The 23,237-nt window shown below is 32.3% G+C and overlaps 1 protein-coding gene and 1 pseudogene across 3 annotated transcripts in view; both read left to right on the top strand.

The window, feature by feature from the left end:
• The window catches only part of FSTL5 (follistatin like 5), a 600,815-nt gene that overhangs the window by 444,416 nt on the left and 133,162 nt on the right, over nucleotides 1–23,237 (top strand). The window contains exons 8-9 of one of the 2 annotated variants that reach the window (XM_021717055.1): nucleotides 11,298–11,324; nucleotides 20,076–20,194. In XM_021717055.1, the coding sequence (XP_021572730.1) occupies nucleotides 11,298–11,324; nucleotides 20,076–20,194 (146 nt within the window). The remainder of the gene's footprint in view (nucleotides 1–11,297; nucleotides 11,325–20,075; nucleotides 20,195–23,237) is intronic. The other variant, XM_021717056.1, reaches the window with a different exon arrangement.
• LOC103269388 overlaps nucleotides 20,268–23,237 on the top strand; it is a 4,077-nt pseudogene continuing 1,107 nt past the window's right edge. The window contains exons 1-2 of the transcript XR_002482470.1: nucleotides 20,268–20,280; nucleotides 21,764–23,237. The exon at nucleotides 21,764–23,237 is cut by the window's right edge and continues 1,107 nt beyond it. The product of XR_002482470.1 is annotated as a pre-mRNA-splicing factor CWC22 homolog pseudogene (transcript). The remainder of the gene's footprint in view (nucleotides 20,281–21,763) is intronic.

Genomic DNA, 23,237 nt, shown 5'->3' with positions numbered 1-23,237 from the left:
CTTGGGACAATCAGGGTACTTTGTTTTTAAAAAGAAAGTTTTTGAATTGAGGTCTCACTCTGCCACCTAGTTGAAGTGCAGTGGCATGATCATAACTCACTGTAGTCTTAAAGTCCTGGACTCAAGTGAGCCTTTTAACTCAGCCTCCCAAGTAGAGGGGACTACAGGTGTGTGCCACTGTGACCGTGACTGACTATTTTTTATGTTTATTTTTAGAGACAGGTTCTTGCTATGTTGCTTAGGCCAGTCTTGAAATCCTGGCCTCAAGCGGTCTTTCTGCCTCAGGCTCCCAAATCACTGGGATTACAGGCATGAACCACCATGCCTGGCACCAAAGAATAACTTTTAACTCAAAATCACAGTTCTACCTTGATTAAGCTAAAAGTATTTAGGTAAAAATTTATTAATTTATAATTCTTCAATTGATATTTTTACATCAAATATTTACTATGTAACAAATATCTGGGTCCTTTTATCATGATTAATGCTAATTTTTGTGATTTCTTTACTTCTTTTACTTTTATTTTTAAAATATGGGGTACAATTCAGGATAAGGTATACAAGTAGTTATCGTACAGGTAAAGTTCCTTTTGTCCCCACTTCATCTGGTTTGAGATCGGGTAGCTTTATTGATGTTATGTGCCTCCCCTCCCTCCCCAACAGTGTCCTACTACTGTCAATCCCTCTCTTACAGTATTATAGCAAATGTTCAGATCCGCTTATGAGTGAGAATATATGGTACTCTATTCTTTGTTTCTGTGATAGATCACTGAGTATTATAGACTCTAAATCCATCCAAGTTGCTGCGAAGTCCATATGTTTGTTCTTTATGACAGCAGCATAATATTCCATCGTGTATATGTACCACATTTTTTTGATTCAGTCCAATTTCAGTGGGTAGCATGGTTGGTTCCATGTTTCTTTATTATGAATTTGTACAAGGACTAAGATATATTTAAATATTTTGAAGAAGAAAACTTCAATTCTAGTCTTAGTCATTCCTTTGATACAACTTCATATGATTGGTTGGTATGGTATTGTATAGGATTAAAATTCAACAGATTGAGAAAACTGGGTTTTATACTTCTGCAGCAAAGTGTCAAGTCTCATGCTTATTGTGTCTAAAAGCAAATCAAAAGAATATGGAATTCATTTTAATCAACAAAATGTGAACAATTGAAGCAACTATGAGAGAATGCATATTTGAATTTACTACTACAGAAACTTCTATTGGCCAACTAATGCATCTAATATTTGTGAAAGAATTTCTAAAGGAATATTTGAAGTATCGCTTCTTCAACACTGTGGAAACACAAAATTACATTATTTTTCACCATCAAAAACACATAATACATAGACCATATTATTGCTGTCAATTGCTTTGTATTTGAGTCACAACATAAAGCTCTTATTTTCAAAACTTTATTCACTTGTATTTTTAGCAAAAATGATATATTTTTGTTAAAATATATTCAAATGTACATATGTGTGTACATGAGAGTATGCCAAGTACTGTTCTAAGAACTTTAAACATTTTAACTCATTCAATGTTCATGAAGTCTTCATGGTATATATCATTTGCCTGTTACAGTTTATGCAATAAATTTTCCTTAGAAATCTGTTGTAGAAAGAAGTTAATCTCTCTTACTTTATAATCAGTTTGTTTTAGGAGACCTCATTTCATTTACTACATGAATAGTTTTTCAGACAATGTGATGTCCAATATTTTTTCTGTGTATCTTGTGGCTGTAAGAAATTTCAGAAGCTAAGTTTATATCTTACATCATTGATTATCCTACTTAAGTACCTAATGCCTTTATAATGCCCTACCTCTTTAATGTGTTTCATATTTTTAAAGATAAGCTAATTTAACTGAATGCATTTACTCAAAATGCCAGAGTATTGGGATACTTAAGGCATTTAAGGTTTTAAATTGTAATTTGTAACTTCCTTCACAAAATATCTAGCAATCATTATTTATCTTGATTATGAATATGTTCAAAATTAGTCTTTTCCTTCAAAATAGAATATTTTTATATTTCATGTTATATTTAAATATAATAAATTTATATGTTAATGTCAGATACATACTATATTGAATATATATCGAAGTACATACTAAGTAGTGAGGACTTCGGAATGCATAGTAGTAATTTAAAATTGGTAAAAATAATGCCCTTTTTAAAAACTGAAATGGTGCATTTCAAAGCTTTAAAGAGAATGTTAATGCTTTACCCTCTTTGTTTTTTCTTGCATGGATACTAATTAATATTTAGGTTTTAAAAAATTTTTTCCCTATGACTTTTCTTTTGAAAAATAATAAAGAACGTTCTCAGATAGACCTAACACCAGGTTAAGGTAGACTGTTTTGCAATGTTTTGTCTTGGATAAATTTCTATTAATTAAATTGTATGTATATGATTATCTTCAGTTCTACCTAGAATATACATGATTCCATAGTCAATATCTATTGAGCAACTGCTTATATACCAGGTTCATAAAATATGTTATTATAATCATTTTATTTTAAAAATTATCTAATCATCCCAGACTTATATTTTCTAAATGAGGAAGTTAAACCAGAAGAGAAAGTAACCTTGCTTTTACCACCTACTTGCAAAGATAGGATATATGAGAAAGTTAGAAAGCAACGTTTCTCCCTTATTTATCTGCAGCTAATCACTCACAATTGTTTAATAATATCACTGCTTATCATTTGTCATGTAAAAATCACAATCAATGAATAGACACTTCTCAAAAGAAGACATACAAGCAGCCAACAGATACATGAAAAAATGCTCAGCCTCACTAGTCATCAAAGAAATGCAACTTAAAACCACACTGAAATACCATCTAATGTCAGTCAGGAGGGCCACCATCAATAACTCAGAAACAACAGATGCTGGAGAGGATGTGGAGAAAAGGGAACACTTCTACACTGTTGGTGGGCGTGTAAACTAGTACAGCCCCTGTGGAAAACAGTGTGGTGATTCCTAAAAGATCTAAAAATCGACCTCCCATTCGACCCTGCAACCCCCTTTTAGGAATGTAACTGGAGGAACTCAAATCACTCTATGAAAAAGATACCAGCACACGCATGTTTACTGCAGCATTATTTATAATAGCGAAAACAAGGAATCAACCATGGTGCCCATCGAAAGAGGACTAGATAATAAAACATGGTACGTATACAAGATGGAATATTACACAGTCATAAAGAAGGACAAAATTATGAACTTTGCAGCAACTTGGATGGACTTAGAGGCTATAATGCTGAGTAATCTATCACAAAAACAAAGAACTGAGGATCACATATTCTCACTCATAAGCAGTCCTAGAACAACTATCATAATACTATAAGAAAGGATTGGCAGTAGTGGTGGGGGAGCAAGTCATCACCAAGGGTGCCTGCAAAATGAAAATCTGTACACCTAACCCTGAATTGTTCCCCACATATTTAAAATTAAAAAAATTTTTTAAATCACAGTCAATCATTTCTGTGAAGGATTGTCAAAATCACATCATTTTCATATAATGTTAAGCTTAAAATTTCTATATAAAGAGAAGCTTAGGTATTGGCAACCTGGCTAATAGGATGTTTGCTAGAAAAATTCTCTTGAAGCTATGTTTTCCTAGTAGCAGTCTCTTATGCTAAGATGGTCGGATGCTCAAGGTTAATGAATGACCGTCAGCTTCTGCTATACATACTCTTGTAATCTCTTTCCACATGAAAACAGAGGTCTCTCTGTTACCAGAAAGTAGGGTAGAGGTGATGGGTAAATTTCTATTAATTAAATTGTATATGTATGATTATCTTGAATGCTACCTAGAATACACATAGTTTCATAGCCAATATCTATTGAGCAACTGCCTATGTATCAGATTCATAAAATATGTTATTACAATCACTTTATTTTAAAAATTATTTCATCATCCCAGGCTTATATTTTCTAAATGAGGAAGTTAAAGCAAAAGAGGAAGCTTGGGTTTTGGCAACCTGACTAGAAGGATGTTCGCTAGACTTCTGACTTCAGCTCATAAAGGGTGTTATGGTCTCTGCCTTGCTATTTTGGGATCTTTCATTCTGGAGAAGCCCATTTCTGGGATGTGAGGACACTTATGCAACCTTGGAGAGAGGCCCATGAGTAAAGAGGTGAGGCACTAAACTGCAGTCACATAAACAAGACCCCACGGAAGTGGATCTTCCAGCTGAAGTCAACCCTTCTGATGAATGTAGCCTCATGGGATACCTCAAACTACCTCAGCCAAGGCACTTCCACAAACACTATAAGTTTAATTGATTTTTTAAGCCACCAAGATTGAGATAAATCATTACACATCATGATATTACCACTGTATATTGTATATTTACTTGGTTTGGTCTTGGAGGGAAAGATGGGTACAATTTTTATTTCTTATGTCATGACTTTTATCTTTTGACATAACAACAGTTCTTACCTTGTATTGGTTTCAGTCAGACACATTTGGCTGCAGTGAGTAGACTCATAGTAATTGGTTTAATAGCAGATTGTTTTAAAACTGATGTGAATATTAAACAGGCAGCATAAAGCAGTCAGGAATGTGTCCAGACTCAGAACCCAGAAACCAGCATTTCTACCTAGTTAGAAACTGACCCTTCTTCTTGCCCCTCTCCTGGGTTATATCAACTCTTCTTTTCCCTGTCATATCTTCTTGAGTACTCCTCTGCATTTTTAAAAGTTGTCATAGCCCTGATTACACCTCATAGTGCCTTTTGCTATGCATTCTTACAATTTTTGTTCTTTGCTTTCTGTTTTCTAGTGTGATTTCTTGATTCCAATTATTTTCCAGAATAATATGGTTATCCAATTGCATCACTGTATAAAAATTAAGACCTAGTTTCCTGGCTAGTGTCTGTCTTATATGCACTAATGTAAGCTGGGTGCTATAGCCTAATCAGCTGTTAGACACTAGGCACTCTATAGTCACAGGGGGAAATTGTCTTTAATCAGTGTTAAGAGAGTGATAGGTTTATTTAAAAGTGGTTTTGAATTTGGTGCATGACAGGCAATGTGCTTGACATATATAATGTAGTTTCTAGGCTAGAAATAGCATGGTTTAGCTGTCTCATTTCATTCTCCATATGTACATTCAAAGAAATTTCAACTACGATAATACTGACTGTACATTTTTACAGATATATTAATTTTTTTATCTACAATTTCTTTTAAGGTTGCGTTTTTCATTTGTCTGCTGCAGTTAAGTCAATTTCCAAAATCCAAAAGGGAAGCAATGAATAAGCCAACTAGTTTAAATGTTATCCTTATATACAGGCACTTTGTCAAAATAATTTGCAGTGGTGAAAATATTAAACTTTTACTCAAGAATAAGAACAAGCAAAAAAACTTATTAGTAGAAAATCCAGGCGGTGTACGCATGAGCAGCCAAGGAAATTAACTGTTCAGTACAATAGCATGCTGTTATGTACACTTAACTATCTTACTATCATTGTTTATATAATATCATTCAGCTCTCCAAATGAATTTCCTCATAAAGAGCATATTTAATATGAGATCCATTACTTTGAATATAATTGTAAGATCCTAACATATAACATAAGGTAATTAATTAAAAAACATTAATAAAAGATTTCATTATTACTGTCAGGCATCTGTTCCATTAAATTGCATTTTCATTATAAGATGTATGTTATCTTCAGACAGACTTTACATTTCAGTTATGTAGTGAATAAATATTGAATTGTGGGGTCTACAACTTTATGATTTTTATTATTCAATTATGAAAAAAGATATTGGAACAGATTTTTTAAGACATATTAAGGAGTAAATTAGGTGTTTCACAGGACTCTTATGTGTGAAGGAAAAAGTTATTTAATCCAAACTCTTGGCTATCTATCTAGCTATAGAAAACAAACAAACTAACAAACAAACAAAGAAAAAATAAACTGGATCTTAAAGGATGACTAAGGAAAAAAATAGGTGAAGAACTCTAGTAGGGGCATTCATTACAAATTTAACATACGAGTAAAGATGAAGACATTTTAAAACAATTGATGTTTGAAATTTGAGTTTAAGATGACACAATACATATTATGAAAGCCCATATGTTTAGCTATGCTAAAAACTTTGAGAAAAAAATATATATTATCAAAATGATATATATTATCAAGTAATATATATGTATATATATAAAACATCTACACACATAGATTTTATGGCCATCAAGCCACATTTACTATAGATAGCCATTTATATTGTATGAAGGATAAATTAATGTGTTCAAACAAAGCCATTCCAATATATAAATAGCAACATCCTACTCAAAGTAATGAGTGAAGGATTTAAAGAGAAGTTAAAAGTCTTTAAAAAAAAATATTTGCAAGCTTTTGATATAATTACTAATTAAAAATATATACATTTCTTATATGTATATAAAATGACATATGAGAGAAGATCCCAAAATAACCAGAATTATCTTTTTGGAAGCTGGTCCTTTATAGTACAAGCTTCCCCTGCCAGGTAAGTGTTCTAAGAACTGATGGGCATCAGTGTAACAGTTAGCATTGTTGTGAGAGCCTGCATTAGGTTTCAATCAATCTTTTATTGGAGATTCTTTCAACATTTTTGCACATTTCATGATGGATGATTTACAAGAACAACCTGCCCCGCCACATTGTGTGCTCATCAGTTTTTGACCAAAAATGGCATGACTCCATGCCCCACACTCCCCAAGCTTATATTGACATATTATGTACCTAAATATTGTATCAGAAATAACTTGATGTAGGCATTTATATAAAAATAAGAAAAATAATAAAGACATATTAAAAAGAAATATGTTATTACACGAGGGTAATTGAATATCAGGTATTATTTTTAGTTTCATGTGCATTCTAACTTTGTGCAATAAAAAGAATCTGCTCTAAACAGACCATAACAATGCATGCAATTTTTAAATTAACAAACTTTAGAATGAATTTGTCCTTATAATACTTATTCTCTTCTTTTAGGAATTATTAGTTTCCCCTCTAGCACATTTTTTAGTGAATGTTACACTTGCTTTTCCATACTTTTCACATTCTAGGAAGTCATTAATATAGTATTCTTTTAGGCTCCTTTAAATAAAATTTTATATTGCGTCTTATACTTCTTACATAAGACAAATATAAAATTTTGGATATTTATCTTGTATCTTTGTATGTAACACAATTTCGATCATTTATTATTCTAGTGCTTGTTAATTTTTCATTAATTTAAATATGCCTTTATTCTTATCTTGTCAGTTAACTAAGAGATTTACTTCACACATAGTACTATGTCATGCACTATTTCACGTTGCATTTTTGTTGTTTAAATTATAATAATGGTTCTCATGTGATATATTAATGTGAAGTGCTAAATTAATCAGTTTATTAGCTAAGTTTTTGCCAAATTATTTTTCCATTTCAGAATGATTACTGTTTGTGATAAATCTTTTATTATCCTGGTAAATTTTACTTGTGTTTTATTTACAGTTTTGGCCATTAGCAAACCTGCAATGTAATTCCTTTTGCTCTTTTACTATTACCAGATAGTGGCATTAATTTTACTGATTTTGTAAAGTGAATAACAATATTTTCATCTTGAACTATATTCTAACAATACTGAATACATTTGGAATTATGTCAATCTTGACAATTAATAAATACTCATAGTAATAATCTCAGACCCTAGGAACATTTTGGATGGAAATTATTTTTTTAGATATTTCAATCTGAACCATGGTTGTTTTTATTGAGTCTTCCTTGTGTTCAGTTTGGAAATTTGCATTTCCTTTGACATTTTTAATAATATTCAGATTATCAAATTTAGTAGCAAGCAAATGTACATTAAATTTTATATTTTAACTACAGACATCCCTTTCTTCCTCTGTTACTCTCTTCTTCCTTCTAGTCTCCTCCTTTCTCTCTCTGTCTCTCATCGATCTTGCTCAGTAATGCATCAGTTAAGTCTATGCATTATCATTTAGCTAAGACCCATTGGGTCTAAATTTTGGATTCTCTTTTTTTGTTTAATATAAGTAGTGATTATATTTGATTTTTAAAATATTTAATTTATTGTTGAATAAATTGGGGTTTAGACACTTGTATATTTGCATCTGTACTTCATTGTCTTCTGAAAATGCCTAAACAATTTCTGCTTGTTAGAATATACCTACAGAATAAAGAAAGACTTTTTATTTCATAGTTTACTTTGCAGTCACTCTTTAAAATCTTTCAATAAAACTTGAAAATATTGTTCACTTGTTTAGGAGAATATTTACTATAAATATAGTAGTTCAATCTTAATAATTGTATTGCTGAAATTTTCTTTTTTCTTTCATCTTCAAAACACTGAGAGTGATTTGTTAAGAAGCAGAATGTGATTGTGAATTTATTAATTTCATATTCAATCCTAACAGTTTTTGTCTCATTTTTAATACTGTGTTTTTGGCTTTTGCAATTTTAAGTTTAATATGTAATGCCTTCAATTTTACCTTATCTGATATTAGTATTGCAGACTATATTTTTTGGTATTCAGTCATAAATGCTTGCCTATCCTAAAAATTTCTCTGTCTGTAGTCCCAATGTCTTTTAATTTTTTTATTTTTTGAGTTGGAGTCTCACTCTGTCGCCCAGACTGTAGTGCAGTTGCACACTCATGTTCAGTTTGGAAATTTGCATTTCCTTAGATATTTTTTAATAAAATTCAGATTATCAAATTTAGTAGCAAGCAAATGTACATTAAATTTTATATTTTAACTACAGACATCCCTTTCTTCCTCTGTTACTCTCTTCCTCCTTCTAGTCTCCTCCTTTCTCTCTCTTTCTGTCTCTCATCTGTCTTGCTCAATAATGCATCAGTTAAGTCTAAGCATTATCCTTTACCTAATAACTCCTGGATTTAGGTGATCCTTTTGTCTCAGCCTTCCAAGGAACTGGAAGTGCAGACACACACCACCACGCCTGGCTAGTTTTTGTGATTTATTGTAGAGACGAGGTGTCGCCAAGTTGCCCAGGCTGTTTTTGCACTCCCAGGCTTAGGCAATCCTCTCGCCTCGGCCTCCCAAAAGGCTGGGATTATAGGCTAAGCAACCACGCCCGGTCTTCTTAATGTCTTTAGTCCTTGAGAATTGCAATGTTTTGATATGCCACTGGAATTTTGTGCTTGCATTTCACTGTATCTGGAAATCTAACCCTTACAATCTTCATTTAGTTCACTCTATTTCATCTTCAGACTTCATGTTAATCATAATTAGGGAAGTTTCCCTCAGTTTCAATGACTATGACTAATTTACTAAAAAAAAAAAAAAAATCACATTAATGTGTTCCTCTCTTTCATAACACATTATATTTGTGATTGTGAATGGTTTTCTGCTATCATTTTGAATACTTTTAGTCTCCGCAGCTAGTATAGAGGCTCTGTTAGCACAGATTGGGGTCTTTTCATTTATGTGTTGTAGTGCTGAATACAATATCTTAACGCATGCTATGTACTCTGTTGGTACTCATTAAGTAGATGGAGATATTAGGAAACATATACTTAGTTGCCTTCTCTATAAGCCAGAGAATGAATGATAAGTCTAATCATGGATCAACCTGTCCTGAGCCTACAAAATAAAATTAAATTTCTTTTGCATTGTGAACAAAGACATGATTTTATCATGAAAAAACTATTTAGCCCTCTTGTCTATCAGTTTTCCCCTTCAAATTACTTGAAAGTCTCTGAATATATTCTGATATAATGGCTAGTATGCTTTGAACATTTTTTTTTCCTTGTGTGTAGAATAACCTTTCTCACCCCCCACACTTTACAACTCTCTTGTAAGCACGGGTCATATTATCTTTCTTGAGTATCACCACCTTATTGAAGCCGTCCCTCCACAACCCAGTATCTTCCCCTCAAAGTTTCTGTCTTGCCCATATTTGCTGAATTTGGAATTTGCTTCTTCTATATTGTTTATCATACATGGTTATACCTATTTATTTCCATGGTTTTCTTTTCCCCTGTGTCTATAGACTGTAATAGAGAATAAGATTTGTCCTTCCATTATCTTAAAACATCTAAGTGGCAAGTATATAATGCATATATTCAAGGTGTACAAGGTGATCATTTGATATATGCATACTATATGTAATGATTATTACAAATTAACACATCCAGTGCCACCCGTATTATGTGTTAGATCTCTAGAACTTGTTCATCTTATAACAGAAAATTTGTATTCTTTAAATATTTGTTCCAAGCACACTGCAGGCACAAGAACAGCACAAAATATGCTAAGAGGATGTACATATAATTTATTTATATTTGAATAATTATTAAGAAATTAAATACACTGAAAAACCACAAAAATTATTTTAATTATTTTTAAAAGGAATATAGCAGGTGCTGGAAACTGCAGGACTTGGGACTTAAGCCTTAAGTAAATAATGTCAGACTCTATTTTTGCCCTTGCTACATACACATGTAGGTTTACTGAAAATAAAAGTGATTATGCTTTAATATGCTCAAAATATTCAGGGAGCAATTCACTGTGTCCATTAGTTACATTTTCTTTCTACATATTTTACTTTGAAAATATGTAGAGTTTATGTAAATTTGAATTATCTAAGTGATGGGGAGTTCCCTGAGAATATTTTCAATGAGTTTTTTTTTCTTTATTCTATCTTAATATTTTAACTGTCTATTGATTTAGTTGCTATATTTAATAAACCTATTGTTCAAGAAAAATTCAGTATCCACTAAAATAAGCAATACATATTTAACATATAATTTCTTTATGTCTGGTTTAAACACTGAAAACATATACTACTTAAAAGCAGGCCATTTCTGTGTTCAAGATCTTGTATTTACAAGAACTGTTCTTGTTCAGGAATATTTTATATTATGAAGACATATTACATATTGTGATTATGGAGAATTTTGATGGTATAACTTTTGTTATTTAACTTTTAACTAAATTGTCAGCTAACTAAATAGTTTAACTACAAATGCATGTTCTAAAAATGTTTTTCAGTAATCTAACATATAGTCTTTTCAGTGATGCATAGGATGTTATTTGTTTAACACAGTTTTTATTTTAAATAATTTTATTTCAAGAAATGCATAGAACATTAATAGTTGGTCTTAACATTTAATTGTTTTGTTAATTTAGAGTAACCTGTTGAATTAAGCATACATATTCTGTCCTAGAGTTTTTGTCATCTTTAGTAGTTATGTAATGTAACTAAAACTCTCCTTACTTCTTTTTCTTTTTTTCTTTTTAACATGCTGCAGTAGCAAACATATTATGGAGAGAAGAAGGTACAAATTCAACCTTTTTATATCGTTGTGACAATTTTGTTTGATTTTTATTAGATTTGTTGACTAACATTAGTTTCGATAATTACCTTTTCATCTGGCTTTCAATGTTTGCACTTTATTATATTTCAATATTCTTTTGTAAACCTGCTACCATTACAAATATTTATAACTTCTCATCAGTTTTATTTATTATTGATATTTAGCCACCAAGTTGCATTGCAATGAACTAAAATGCATTTAGGAGTATAAAATTAAATCAAAGAAATATAAACAATCTCAGTTGAGTATAGTTTTCATAAGAAATCCTGCTTAAGTTGGAATAAAAGTATTTATAAAAACAACTGCCTTGGCCGGACTCCATGGGTCAGCCTGTAATCCCAGAGCTTTGGGAGGCCGAGGCAAGTGGATTGCCTGAGCCCGCAGGTTCGAGACCCGCCTGGGCAACTTGACGAGACCTCATCTCTACAATAAATCAAAAAATTAGCCGGGCGTGGTAGCGCGCGTCTGTGATTCCAGCTACTTGGAAGACTGAGGTGGAAGGATCGCCAGAGCCCAGGAGGGCGAGGCTACTGTGGTCCAGAGCGTGCCACTGCACTCCAGTCTGGGCAACAGAGTGAGACTCCAACTCAAAAAAAAAAAGAAAAGAAAAATTTGCCTTATCAAGGGAAGATAATAAATTGCGTTTTTGAAAAATGGGTTACAAACTTGAAGGACCTGGATTCAAATGTAGTCTTCACTATTAAAAAACATAGGACTGGTGGCACAGCACAATTTTCTTATCTCAAACAGAAATGCAGTGGTTGTTAATTCTCAGTAGGGTGTTGTTGTTGTTATTTAAGATGCAACTGGCAGCAATAAATGGTATCCACTGTCATTTATTACTGCAATTCTTTGGTTTTTCTCATTTAATCATTATGGCTGGGCATAATGTTTTTTAATCATGCACCCAAATTGTACTTTAATTATATTCTTAAGAGAAAAATGTGTGTGAGCCATCATTACACTCCTGGTAAACGATGGCCAAAACTGTCTTCACAATTCATCCCAAACTTCTTCCTCTCCAATTATAGCCTCCTGTAGGTCCAAGTCGCTGCTCTCTGAAGAGCCAGTCTCTCAAGCTTCAAGTAATTCAAGAATTTAGCCATCTTGATTCTGTGCTCGAGGATGAGACATTTCACCTAATTTTTTATCCTTTGATTTTTATTACTCCTAAAATCTTATGTCTAAGCTTCTTTACAATCTGGCTTTATTAAAGAGGTTCTGGGCTGAAAACTGCCTGACTTCTATACCTTCTCCTTTTATTCCACTTAGCCTTTTATATCTGAATGTACTTAATTCAATCATTATTGAAACTAGTATGGAAGTATCTGTTTGATATCATTTCTTTATATGGTCTTTCCTCTTGAAATCAAATGAATCTGAGCATTTTAAAAATTGGTTTCATTTTTGTCGTTGTAATGGAATAAATGACATCTAAGGAGTCAAAGATCACGTACCACAGACTGGTTGTAATGGTCAAATGCTGGTAAAAATTAGGTGAGTTAATTTGCCTTCCTCGGCCAGATGCTTCTAATACAACACTTGAAATAAGTTGGCACTCTCTTTGCAAATCAGTGATATGTAAAAAAAATTTCTTATATTTTAACTTTGTTTGATGATCTCCATGAATATTACTAGTTTATAATGATATTTAAAGCATAATAATAATAATATAATGCTTTTCAGGCCACTCTCAAAAGAAGAGAATTCCTTCAAATTAATTAATAAATCTATAAATCTATTAACTGGTGAATTAATGCTGAGATTTATTATATAAAATAATTTTTTTATACTTTAACATATTTCTTCTGCTTTTGGAAATGTATACCCTCCATAATTAATATCCATTAATCAATGATATTCTTATTCTTCATGATTTTAAAACATATAATATGGCTTTAAAATACAGATATTTAATGTATTTTGCAGAGAATTTTAAGACATACAAGAAGTGACTTTGTGTAATTTTTAAAATGTTTTATTCTGTATACATTTATAATCAGAGTAATTTGTTGTTTCTTTAGAATAAATAATATTAAAATAGAGATTCAAGAATAACATTTTTGATTTAGATTTTTAGAAATCTATAAATTATTTTTATCATATCAATTACTAGCAAGGCAGTAAAATAAAAAACAATTGCATATATTAAAAATAATAATGGTGACCAGAGATAATAGACCAGATTGAGGAACCACTGAATCCCAACACTGTGTTTAATACTCAATAAACAATAATTTAAACATTAGCAAACTAAAATTTCTGAAGAAAAATGGTTTTTTTTTTTGAGTTGGAGTCTCACTCTGTCGCCCAGGCTGGAGTGCAGTGGTACACTCACAGCCTCCGCAACCTCAGTCTGCTGGGCTTGAGCGATCCTTCCGCCTCAGCCTTGCAATTAGCTGGAACTACAGACACACGTCACCATGCCCGGCTAGTTTTTGTGATTAATTGTAGAGACAAGGTCTCATCAAGGTGCCCAGACTGGTCTCAAACCCGTAGGCTCAGTTAATTCTCTGATCTGGGTCTCCCAAAGCGCTGGGATTGAAGGCTGAGCCACCGTGCCTGTTTGCAAATTTTTATTTCATTGTTTAAAACTTAGAATAATTTCTGGCACTTTAAGGTCAATAATGTAAAGAGTGTTAAAAATGAGAGTATCTCTTATAATGTCATTTTACTTATCTGTAAATGTTAAAACTATATTCTTTTATACTAACAATTATAATTTTTTTTAAAACATGAGCATCAGATTATTGCTTAGCCAGGAGTTTGTAATCTAAATGAATTGAATTTCACTGAATGTGGTATGTATTTCCTTGCCAATCACATCAATATTTAAACTTGGAAAGCAGTTTTCTGCTTCTCTGAGTTCTACTTTCAATTCTTTTCTACTCATCATTGTGACTTACAGGAGATTAGAAAGACAATGTTAAGGGAAAAATATCTCACTCCTAGGTAGATAAATATTTTAAAGAGCATATGAAATGTAAAATACTTTGAAAACATTGAAAATTCATAGATGAATAAGATATAACTTCTTCCCTAAAGAAATTTCAATTTATTAAGTTCCAGCCACAATCATTCTTACTGGCAAATGATTTTACTGTATGATTTTAAAAATACATATTAAAATATACAGTACGATTACTTTTCTTTTTCAATATAGTTATAATTTTTATAATCAAGTATAACTTAAAGTATTCCTAATGTTTATTTAGTTAGTTTAGGTATATGCTATTAGTTCTAACTTAATAAGTGTTTTGGATCAAATAGGCACTGAATTATAGAAATTTAAATAATTTTATTTATGAAATCATTTATCTGAAATTTACATATACTAGTTTCAGTCTCTAAGGAGATGTATGAAGTGAGTCAGTACATACCGTGGCATTTTAAAAATTTATTTGAACATGAACTTATTTTCATGAATATCTATAAGATCAGTACTAAATAAAATATACTTTGGGAGACACTGACTTCATGTGTCATTTGAATATTTTGAAAGCCAAAAAATATTTTCTGTATTTATGGAGATTGTCTTCTTTATTCTTTGCAATATGTGTGTATATATTAACACAAAATATTCTATAGAAACTTTTAAAATAAATTGCTGTTTTAGTTGGGCTACTTAACACCAGCCAAAAATGATACAACTAGACATGCAGTGAAATCATGCAATAATGTTTGTATCTAACATCATAATGTGATTAGCTTCCTTATATGTAATATGAGGTTTCCAGTGTCACCAAAGTGGGGAAGAAGGGCTATAGGCAGTGGGTCAGCTTAATTCCTTCAGGTAAAATTTATAAAATTTTACTAGCCACAGCTAATATACACTGCAAGGGAAACTTGGGAATATAGAAGAATACGTAGCTACTAAGTTACTTTTATAAAACGATGATATAATTATGTTCAGAAAAAATAAAATGAATGCTAGGTTACTGCATCACAGTAAAAGCAAAGAAACAATTAAAATGAAAAAGAGAAATTTTCAGAGGATAAGGCTTCTAAATTCATGAGATTTAGTAATAGCATTGAGGGAAGGGAAAACTATGTTTATAATGACTAGTGCATGATGTCAAATATATCATAATCGAGCTATTGGTATTTACACTAGCCAGTTTACTGATCTCTCTGCTAAAAACTATGTCAGCATAAGCTTTTTGAATCACCTTACAAAATGCTTTTTTGAAATTAAAAAAAGTGATCTCATGAGAGATATTTATTTGCGGGTATATCTATGTACAATGGGGACTCTATAAAAAATGGAATTTATTTATTAAAACTTGTGTAGTTATTCTTAAATGTTTTAACTGCAGTCACCTCCAAACTACTCTCCATTTAATACAGCTATTGAAGTGCTTTTTCCACTGCTCAAAACAATTTTGAATTAGTCAATTTTGATGCTTTTTAGTACTTCTGCTGTTTTTGGTTCCATTTCTTCCACGTTGACAAAACTTTTCCCTTTGGGACCTTTTTTTCACCCAGAGTAAATAGGTAGGGTGAGGAAGTGGGGTCATGCCATTTGGGGTCAAAAACTACTGAAAACTTAGTCCATGGTGATGGCTTGTGGGCTCGTAAATCACCCATTATGAAATGGGGAAATATGCTGAAACAGTCTCCAAAAAAAAATTCACTGAAGCTGAATGCAGCCTCTCACGAAAGTGGTAGCTGGTACACTGATGCTGATGGGTTTCTGGAACACTTACCTAAAAGGAGAAGCCTGTACTTCAAGAGGCCCACCCTCCAAAAACAATTCTGAATTTTTTGGGTCCCCCTCTTATGTGCATATACATACACACACGTGTGTGCATGTATTTTTAAGTACATGTATGATGCCATCCAATATTGTTTATAATGCAGTCTATTTTGCTCTAACTTTTGCTCTACTGATTATTGTGTGAAATTAGTTAATGCCGATTTGCATTTATCTTTTTCATGATATCTTTGGACATTAAAGACATTGGATTGGTTTGAGATGATATACATGGTGGCCAGGTAGTGTCTACTTTCTAGGTTAACTGTGCCTAGAAAAGAGCTTGACACAAACATTCCCAAAAATTGTTCTAGTAAAAATGAAAGAATAAGCAAATCTTATTTTAGTTGAACACAATATAAAGGTTTTGTTGAGGTGCAGTGGTAAGATTTGCTCTATGTGAAAAGACATTCTTAGCTCCAAAAACAAGATAGAGTAAGTGAGAACATTCACAAACCCCAAATCTATCTCTGCAGAATTATTCAAGCTGAGAAATGAAATGCTGACAATTTATTCATGCCTATTTTATTTAGATAAAATAGGAGAATTTCTTTATTTCAAATATATATGATATATGTATCATATGTATTATAAATTTATATACATATATAATAAATTTATACACAAATTTATATGTTACACTTTAGGATCACTTGAAAGTGAAAAAATAATATAAATGAATAAAAGATTTTGTATAACACCAAAGCTTAGTTAAGTATCTTTGATTAGTTACCATATCACTATGCCATAGAAATATAACTTGACATTTACTATAATATAAATGCTAAAGTAATTACAATTTAAGTTAAAGAAAGAAAAGTATTACCACAAAATCTCTTGTGACTGAATTAAATGTGCACTGAATCATCAGAAATCAACCAAATTTCATTGTTAATACCAATAATATAATATATAAGCTATATAGTAAATAATATCGTTCTATTTCATGGTATGCTATTATTGTGGAGCATCTTCTCATTCCCAAAGGATTGAGACACGAATTCTTTTTTTCATTCATTTCTTTCTCAGTCCATTTCATGTATTTAAAGGTGTAATATTGATTAGAAAATCTTCTGGGAAATTCTTCTATCTTATGAGACTGCAAGTAATTCTGCTTATGTCTTCCTTCTGTGTAGAAAGGAAAACAAAGCAAAAAGAAAGCCCACAGGAACAAGTTATAGATGACTTTGTGGAGTCATTATACTCCATTAGATTAACGATCAACTTGGAAAAGACAAAGTACATGTGTCTGTCTTCACTAGAGAACAAAAAAGGAAAAAACAGCCTGCATAAATTCCCAATCTTTACTATGACTAGAGTGGTGGAAGCTTCCCTGAAGTCAATAATGTTTGTAATATACTTCTGCACAAGGCATTAATGAAGAGAGAAGTGTTATTGAAACTTGCATGATAATCAAACATTTTAAGACTCAGGATTCCTTTACATTCTTAAATGTTACTGAGAACTGAAAGAGGTTTGTGGGGGGGAGGAGCCGTGGAGGATGGGAAGAGAGGGGTTATTTCTAACTACCAATGTTTAGATATTAGAAATTAAAACAGAAAATTTTTTAAATATGCATTTGACTTGTTAAAATTGGCCTAATAAGCCCATTACATGCAGTCATAAATAGCACTTTTTAAAAAATACTATAGTTTCAGAAAAAGAGTCTCACATTGTTTTTACATTTTGCCAGTCTTTTAAAGTTCTGGCTTAACAGAAGACATTAGGTTCCTATATAGGCTTCTGCTTTGAATTGTTGCGATATCACACATGACATCATACTTTATGCAGCCTGTTGAAAACTATACTGCATTTGTTAGAGAATGCAAGAGAAAATGTGAATTATATCTTAATATTATGAAAATAGTTTTGACATGGCAGACTTCCTGCAGGGTTCAAGTTTGAGAAATGCTCTACTAGAATATCAAGTTTATCTTTCTTCAGACTCATGATTCTGGGTAAACAGTACTTGCAATTTTATATCAGAAAAAACTAAAGTTTAGCAGTAGATCTCAGAATATTTTTGTGGAAAAATGAGGACAGTAAACAAATTCTGGTTATATTTCACTATTTGCTTTTTTTCAGTAGTGTTCAAAGGAGAGATGTCTGCCATAAAAGTTTTAAACTACCATTTCTTGAAATCTATGTGCTAAAATCACTCTGCTAAATATTTTATATTCTCTACCTAATCTAATTCTGACAAAAACTGCATGGTATAATTATTATCACCAAATTTGTTACGGAGAAATTATGCCACAGACTAATTAACATTCCCATGGTAAAAGATTAAATGCCGTAGCTATGACTTGCCTCTGATGTCTGACTGCAAAGAGTGGAGTTTATCATCTGTCTTTGTCGTATTCCCTCATCCCCACAACCTCTCAAAATGTAAGTTATAGAAACTTGGTAGTTAGAACAAATATACACATAAACAGTATTGTTTTAAAACATAAAGCTCATGAATACTTTAAATGAAAATGTGCATGTCTTCAGTTTCCAACATCTTGATCACCAGGTAGTTTATAGTACTCTGTGCTGAGTATAATCTTAATAAATTTATATATTTACCCTATCAGAGCAGCAAATTTAAAGAGAAACACATCTGAGTCATAGGTTCAGATTATAGTCTGTTGCTAAAATCTAAGTAAAACTTTTGAGGTACAAAATATATCTTGCAAGAAAAAAAGGCAGAATATCTCTTGTGAGTGAGGAGGGGTTCACCAAGAGTGTTAAAATTATCAATTAAGTTGCATTTCAAAAGCAGAATGTCAATATATAAGCGTTTATTTTATAATTACTATTTTACCTAATATAGTGATATATAGTATTTTGTTGGTACTACTATTTTATAAACACCAGTTATATTATTTCATTGAAAACAATCAATAAAAAAACTAAAACTCACATAAATATCTATATTTCTTGTATAACTTATAACCTGGAAAGTAGTTTATGCTTTGTAAAAGTGTTGACATGTAATTCATATTTTCAAAAGCAAGAAAATAGACTCTCAGATTTGAAAGAGTGATTTGGTTGGATTAAGTGGTTTTTTAGAGAAAAATACAACTCAGAAATCTTACCAGTGCAACAAATCACTGTGGAATCCCACTGATTCTTTTGTGTGTAAAATATGGTAAAATAACATAATAAAAGTATGCATGGGGTAAAGAAGAAAATATTTCAAGAAAATGCAAACAATCCGGACTCAGAGTAGGTGTCAGGTTCAAACACATTCAAATTCATGATTGTAGAGCAGTATTTTGGTGCAGTTTAAGGAAGGCAGTCATGTTCATTCAAAAACATTAAGAACTTAATAATAAACATCAAGCAAACCACATAACTAATGCACATGAAAATCAGACATCACTTTATGGCTTGGTTATATTCATAAGATTCAACAACAATATTCAAGAGCCAATACTGTTAAGTTGATAGTTATTGATATATAACATACATCAATCTATGTTACTCTTTATATAGAGGCTCTGCTGATACAAATTAAATTTTCTTTGCATTAATACTTATGTGCTTTTTAAAGTCTTATTCTTTGTGCATAAATTTGTATCCCTTTTTATGCAACTATAATAATAAATAACAGCTGACAACTGCTAAAAGTACTTTTATTTCTTGTCAACACCTATATTAAGTGGGGACAAAATCCAAAATAAATTATGTAGTAAATAGTATATTATTCCTTTTAATAATTATCTTTAAAATATAAAACACTTATTGAATTATATCAAAGACACCCCTGAAGTGCAGATCAGGAAGAATGATCCTGATCATTCATGATGTTATGAACTGACTCGTGTACAGTAAGGGTCTCATACTGTTTGCTTTATTAACATGACACAATGTCACAAATTGATCTCCTATGGATATGAGGAGCACTAAGTTTTGGTTGTAAAGGTTTATGATAATTTTATTTTGAATTTTTGAATGTGTATTTTTTTTCTAAGGTCTGGGAATTGGGAACATGTTCTATGTTTTTTATGAAGATGGAATCAAAGTGATACAGCCCATAGAATGTGAATTTCAGAGGCACATTAAACCAAGTGAAAAGCTCCTTGGATTTCAGGCAAGTATCTAAAAATTTTCTTTGCATTTTCATGCAGCAATTTTGTTAAGTAGAATTATATTCTGTAAATACAATGAAACATATATGTATGAGACATGTTGAAAGAAAAATATTAAGCCTATGATAATGGCTGTTACTCTGTGCATGTTTTATATGGGAGGAAGAAAATAAGATAAAATATGTATATTCCTAAGTACTTGTTTGTAACTAAAATGAAGGTAAGAGATGTGAAATACCAACAATGAACATAACATGCCTTAAGTTCACCTGCTCCATAATTTAGAATGATTCTCATTTTTATAGAACATCATTAGCAAAATAAAATATCATGTAAATAATCTAGTGGGAAGTTGGGGGATATTAGATTCCTTACAAATGTTGATTTTATTTTATTCTTCATCTCATTTCTCATAAGGTCTCACTGGAATGTATAACTTACATTTATAAGGGAAAATAACAATTTTTGTTTTCAACTCCTTAGTCTAGCCTAACAGTAGCCAGTGTTGTTGTCATATATTGGTATGCAGAGACACCAATTTATATCTTAAAGCTATGCCCTAGATTGAAAAGAAGAAAAAAATTATTTGTGAAAAAAGATAGGCCAAATTTATCTTAGATCTTATGTAGGACAAAGCAATCTAATGTCCTCTTCTTTAAATAAAAAAAACATAATATTTAACTAAATAGAACCATAATTGTTTTAAACCAATGTGTTGGGAGCCGGCCACGGATGTCCACTGAGTGTTAGGGATCAGGAAGGGCTGTTGATCCCGAGACCACTAGGATGCCTTCAGGAGCTATTGACCCCATTTCCTCCCCCTTCCTACTCAGCACTAACCAGATTAAGCTCCTGTGAGCTCAAAACATAAAAGCTCTGAGACCGGGATGAACACAAGCTAACTTTGGAAGCTCATTGCTCCCATTCTTCCGCAAACTGCAGTTCTGGCTTTCACACAACTTATAATTCAAACTCATGTCACATCTAAGAGCCTTAGTATTGGTCACAGGCTTCTGGGTCATGATCTTAGGATTTATTGAGGTGTAAATTGTAGAATATAGTTTTAGAAGACAGCCATTTTGTTGAAAGAATGCGGCTGGGTTACTTGCAGGTAGCCCTCTGTGAACTTTGGACTGGGCCACATTCCAAACATTCTGGGATGGGCCACTTTTGTTTGTAAATTAAATACTTAAGCTTCTATAGAATTGTTTAACTTGGCATAAATCAATCAGCTTAGGATGAAAAAGGTTTATAGAATATGTCAGTCACAGATTAGGTTATCCTTTGTTATGGGATTTTAAAATTATCATATGAAAAGGATTTAAAGGCAATCATTGATTAAGTTGTCATGGATTAAGCTTTTTGGTGGGTGGGGGACACCCCTCCCACATCTGACATTTTGTATAAAAGACCTGTTGTAATTCCCAATAACACTCATTCGCTTCTGCACTAGACTGGAGTCCAGTCTCTTTCTTTCTCTCTTCTTCCCCCCAATCACCGACACCGTCTCCACCTTTGGGGTACCCTGAACCTGGCTGGAGCTGGTCTCCGGCAAGTGGGACCCAACTTAGATTACAATAGGTCAGATTACGAGCATTCCAGAAGAGGACATTCTTATGATAGCAACATGGAGTCACGAAGTAGGGACCGGGAAAAACGCAGAGAAAGAGAAAGAGATATGGATTGGAAAAGATCCCGGAAATCCCCATCTCCTGGGAGAAGAAGCCCAGACCCATCAGTACCCCAGAATTCCTCTGCTCAGGATGAACCTACTGCAAAGAAGAAGAAAGATGAGCTGGATCCTCTTCTTACTCGTACTGTTGGAGCATATAATCCCCCTGCAAAGCTCAGGATGATGCAAGAACAGATTACAGATAAAAACAGTTTAACATACCAGAGGATGAGCTGGGAAGCCCTAAAGAAGTCAACCAATGGCCTTATCAACAAAGTCAACATTTCCAATATAAGTATCATTATTCAAGAGCTTCTTCAAGAAAATATAGTTAGAGGAAGAGGACTGCTTTCCAGATCTGTTTTGCAAGCACAGAGTGCTTCTCCAATCTTCACCCATGTTTATGCAGCATTAGTGGCAATTATCAACTCAAAATTTCCACAAATTGGAGAATTAATACTCAAGAGGCTAATTCTTAATTTTCGACAAGGCTATCAAAGAAATGATAAGCAACTTTGTCTGACTGCTTCAAAATTTGTGGCACATCTTATTAACCAAAATGTGGCACATGAAGTTTTATGCTTAGAGATGCTCACTTTGCTCCTGGAAAGACCAACAGATGATAGTGTTGAAGTTGCAATTGGTTTTCTCAAGGAATGTGGTCTCAAATTAACATGTGTCATCAAGAGGAATTAACACTATATTTGAACGCCTTCGAAACATTCTGCATGAGTCTGAAATTGACAAAAGAGTTCAGTATATGATTGAAGTGATGTTTGCTGTACAGAAGGATGGATTCAAGGACCACCCCATTATTCTAGAAGGACTTGACTTAGTGGAAGAAGATGATCAGTTCACTCATATGCTCCCTTTGGAGGATGACTACAATCCAGAAGATGTTCTTAATGTTTTCAAGATGGATGCTAACTTTATGGAGAATGAAGAGAAGTACAAAGCTATTAAGAAGGAAATTCTTGATGAAGGAGACAGTGACTCAAACACAGACCAAGATGCTGGAAGTAGTGAAGAGGAAGAGGAGAAAGAAGAGGAAGAGGGAGAAGAAGATGAAGAAGGACAAAAAGTGACTATTCATGACAAAACAGAAATCAATCTAGTCTCATTTCATCAAACAATTTATCTTGCTATTCAATCAAGTTTAGATTTTGAAGAATGTGCTCATAAATTGCTGAAAATGGAGTTTCCTGAAAGCCAAACAAAAGAACTCTGCAACATGATACTTGATTGCTGTGCCCAACAAAGGACATATGAGAAATTTTTTGGCTTGTTAGCTGGTGATTTTGCTCTCTAAAAAAAGAATATATGGAATCCTTTGAAAGTATATTCAAAGACAGTATGATACCATCCATCGCTTA

This window comes from Carlito syrichta, unplaced genomic scaffold (genome assembly GCF_000164805.1).
Source record: "Carlito syrichta isolate Samal-C Ts95f unplaced genomic scaffold, Tarsius_syrichta-2.0.1 Scaffold309202, whole genome shotgun sequence".
In the NCBI taxonomy this organism is placed as follows: Eukaryota; Metazoa; Chordata; class Mammalia; order Primates; family Tarsiidae; genus Carlito; species Carlito syrichta.
The sequence above is the reverse complement of the archived record's forward strand: the minus strand, read 5'-3'. Positions and strand labels throughout refer to the sequence as shown.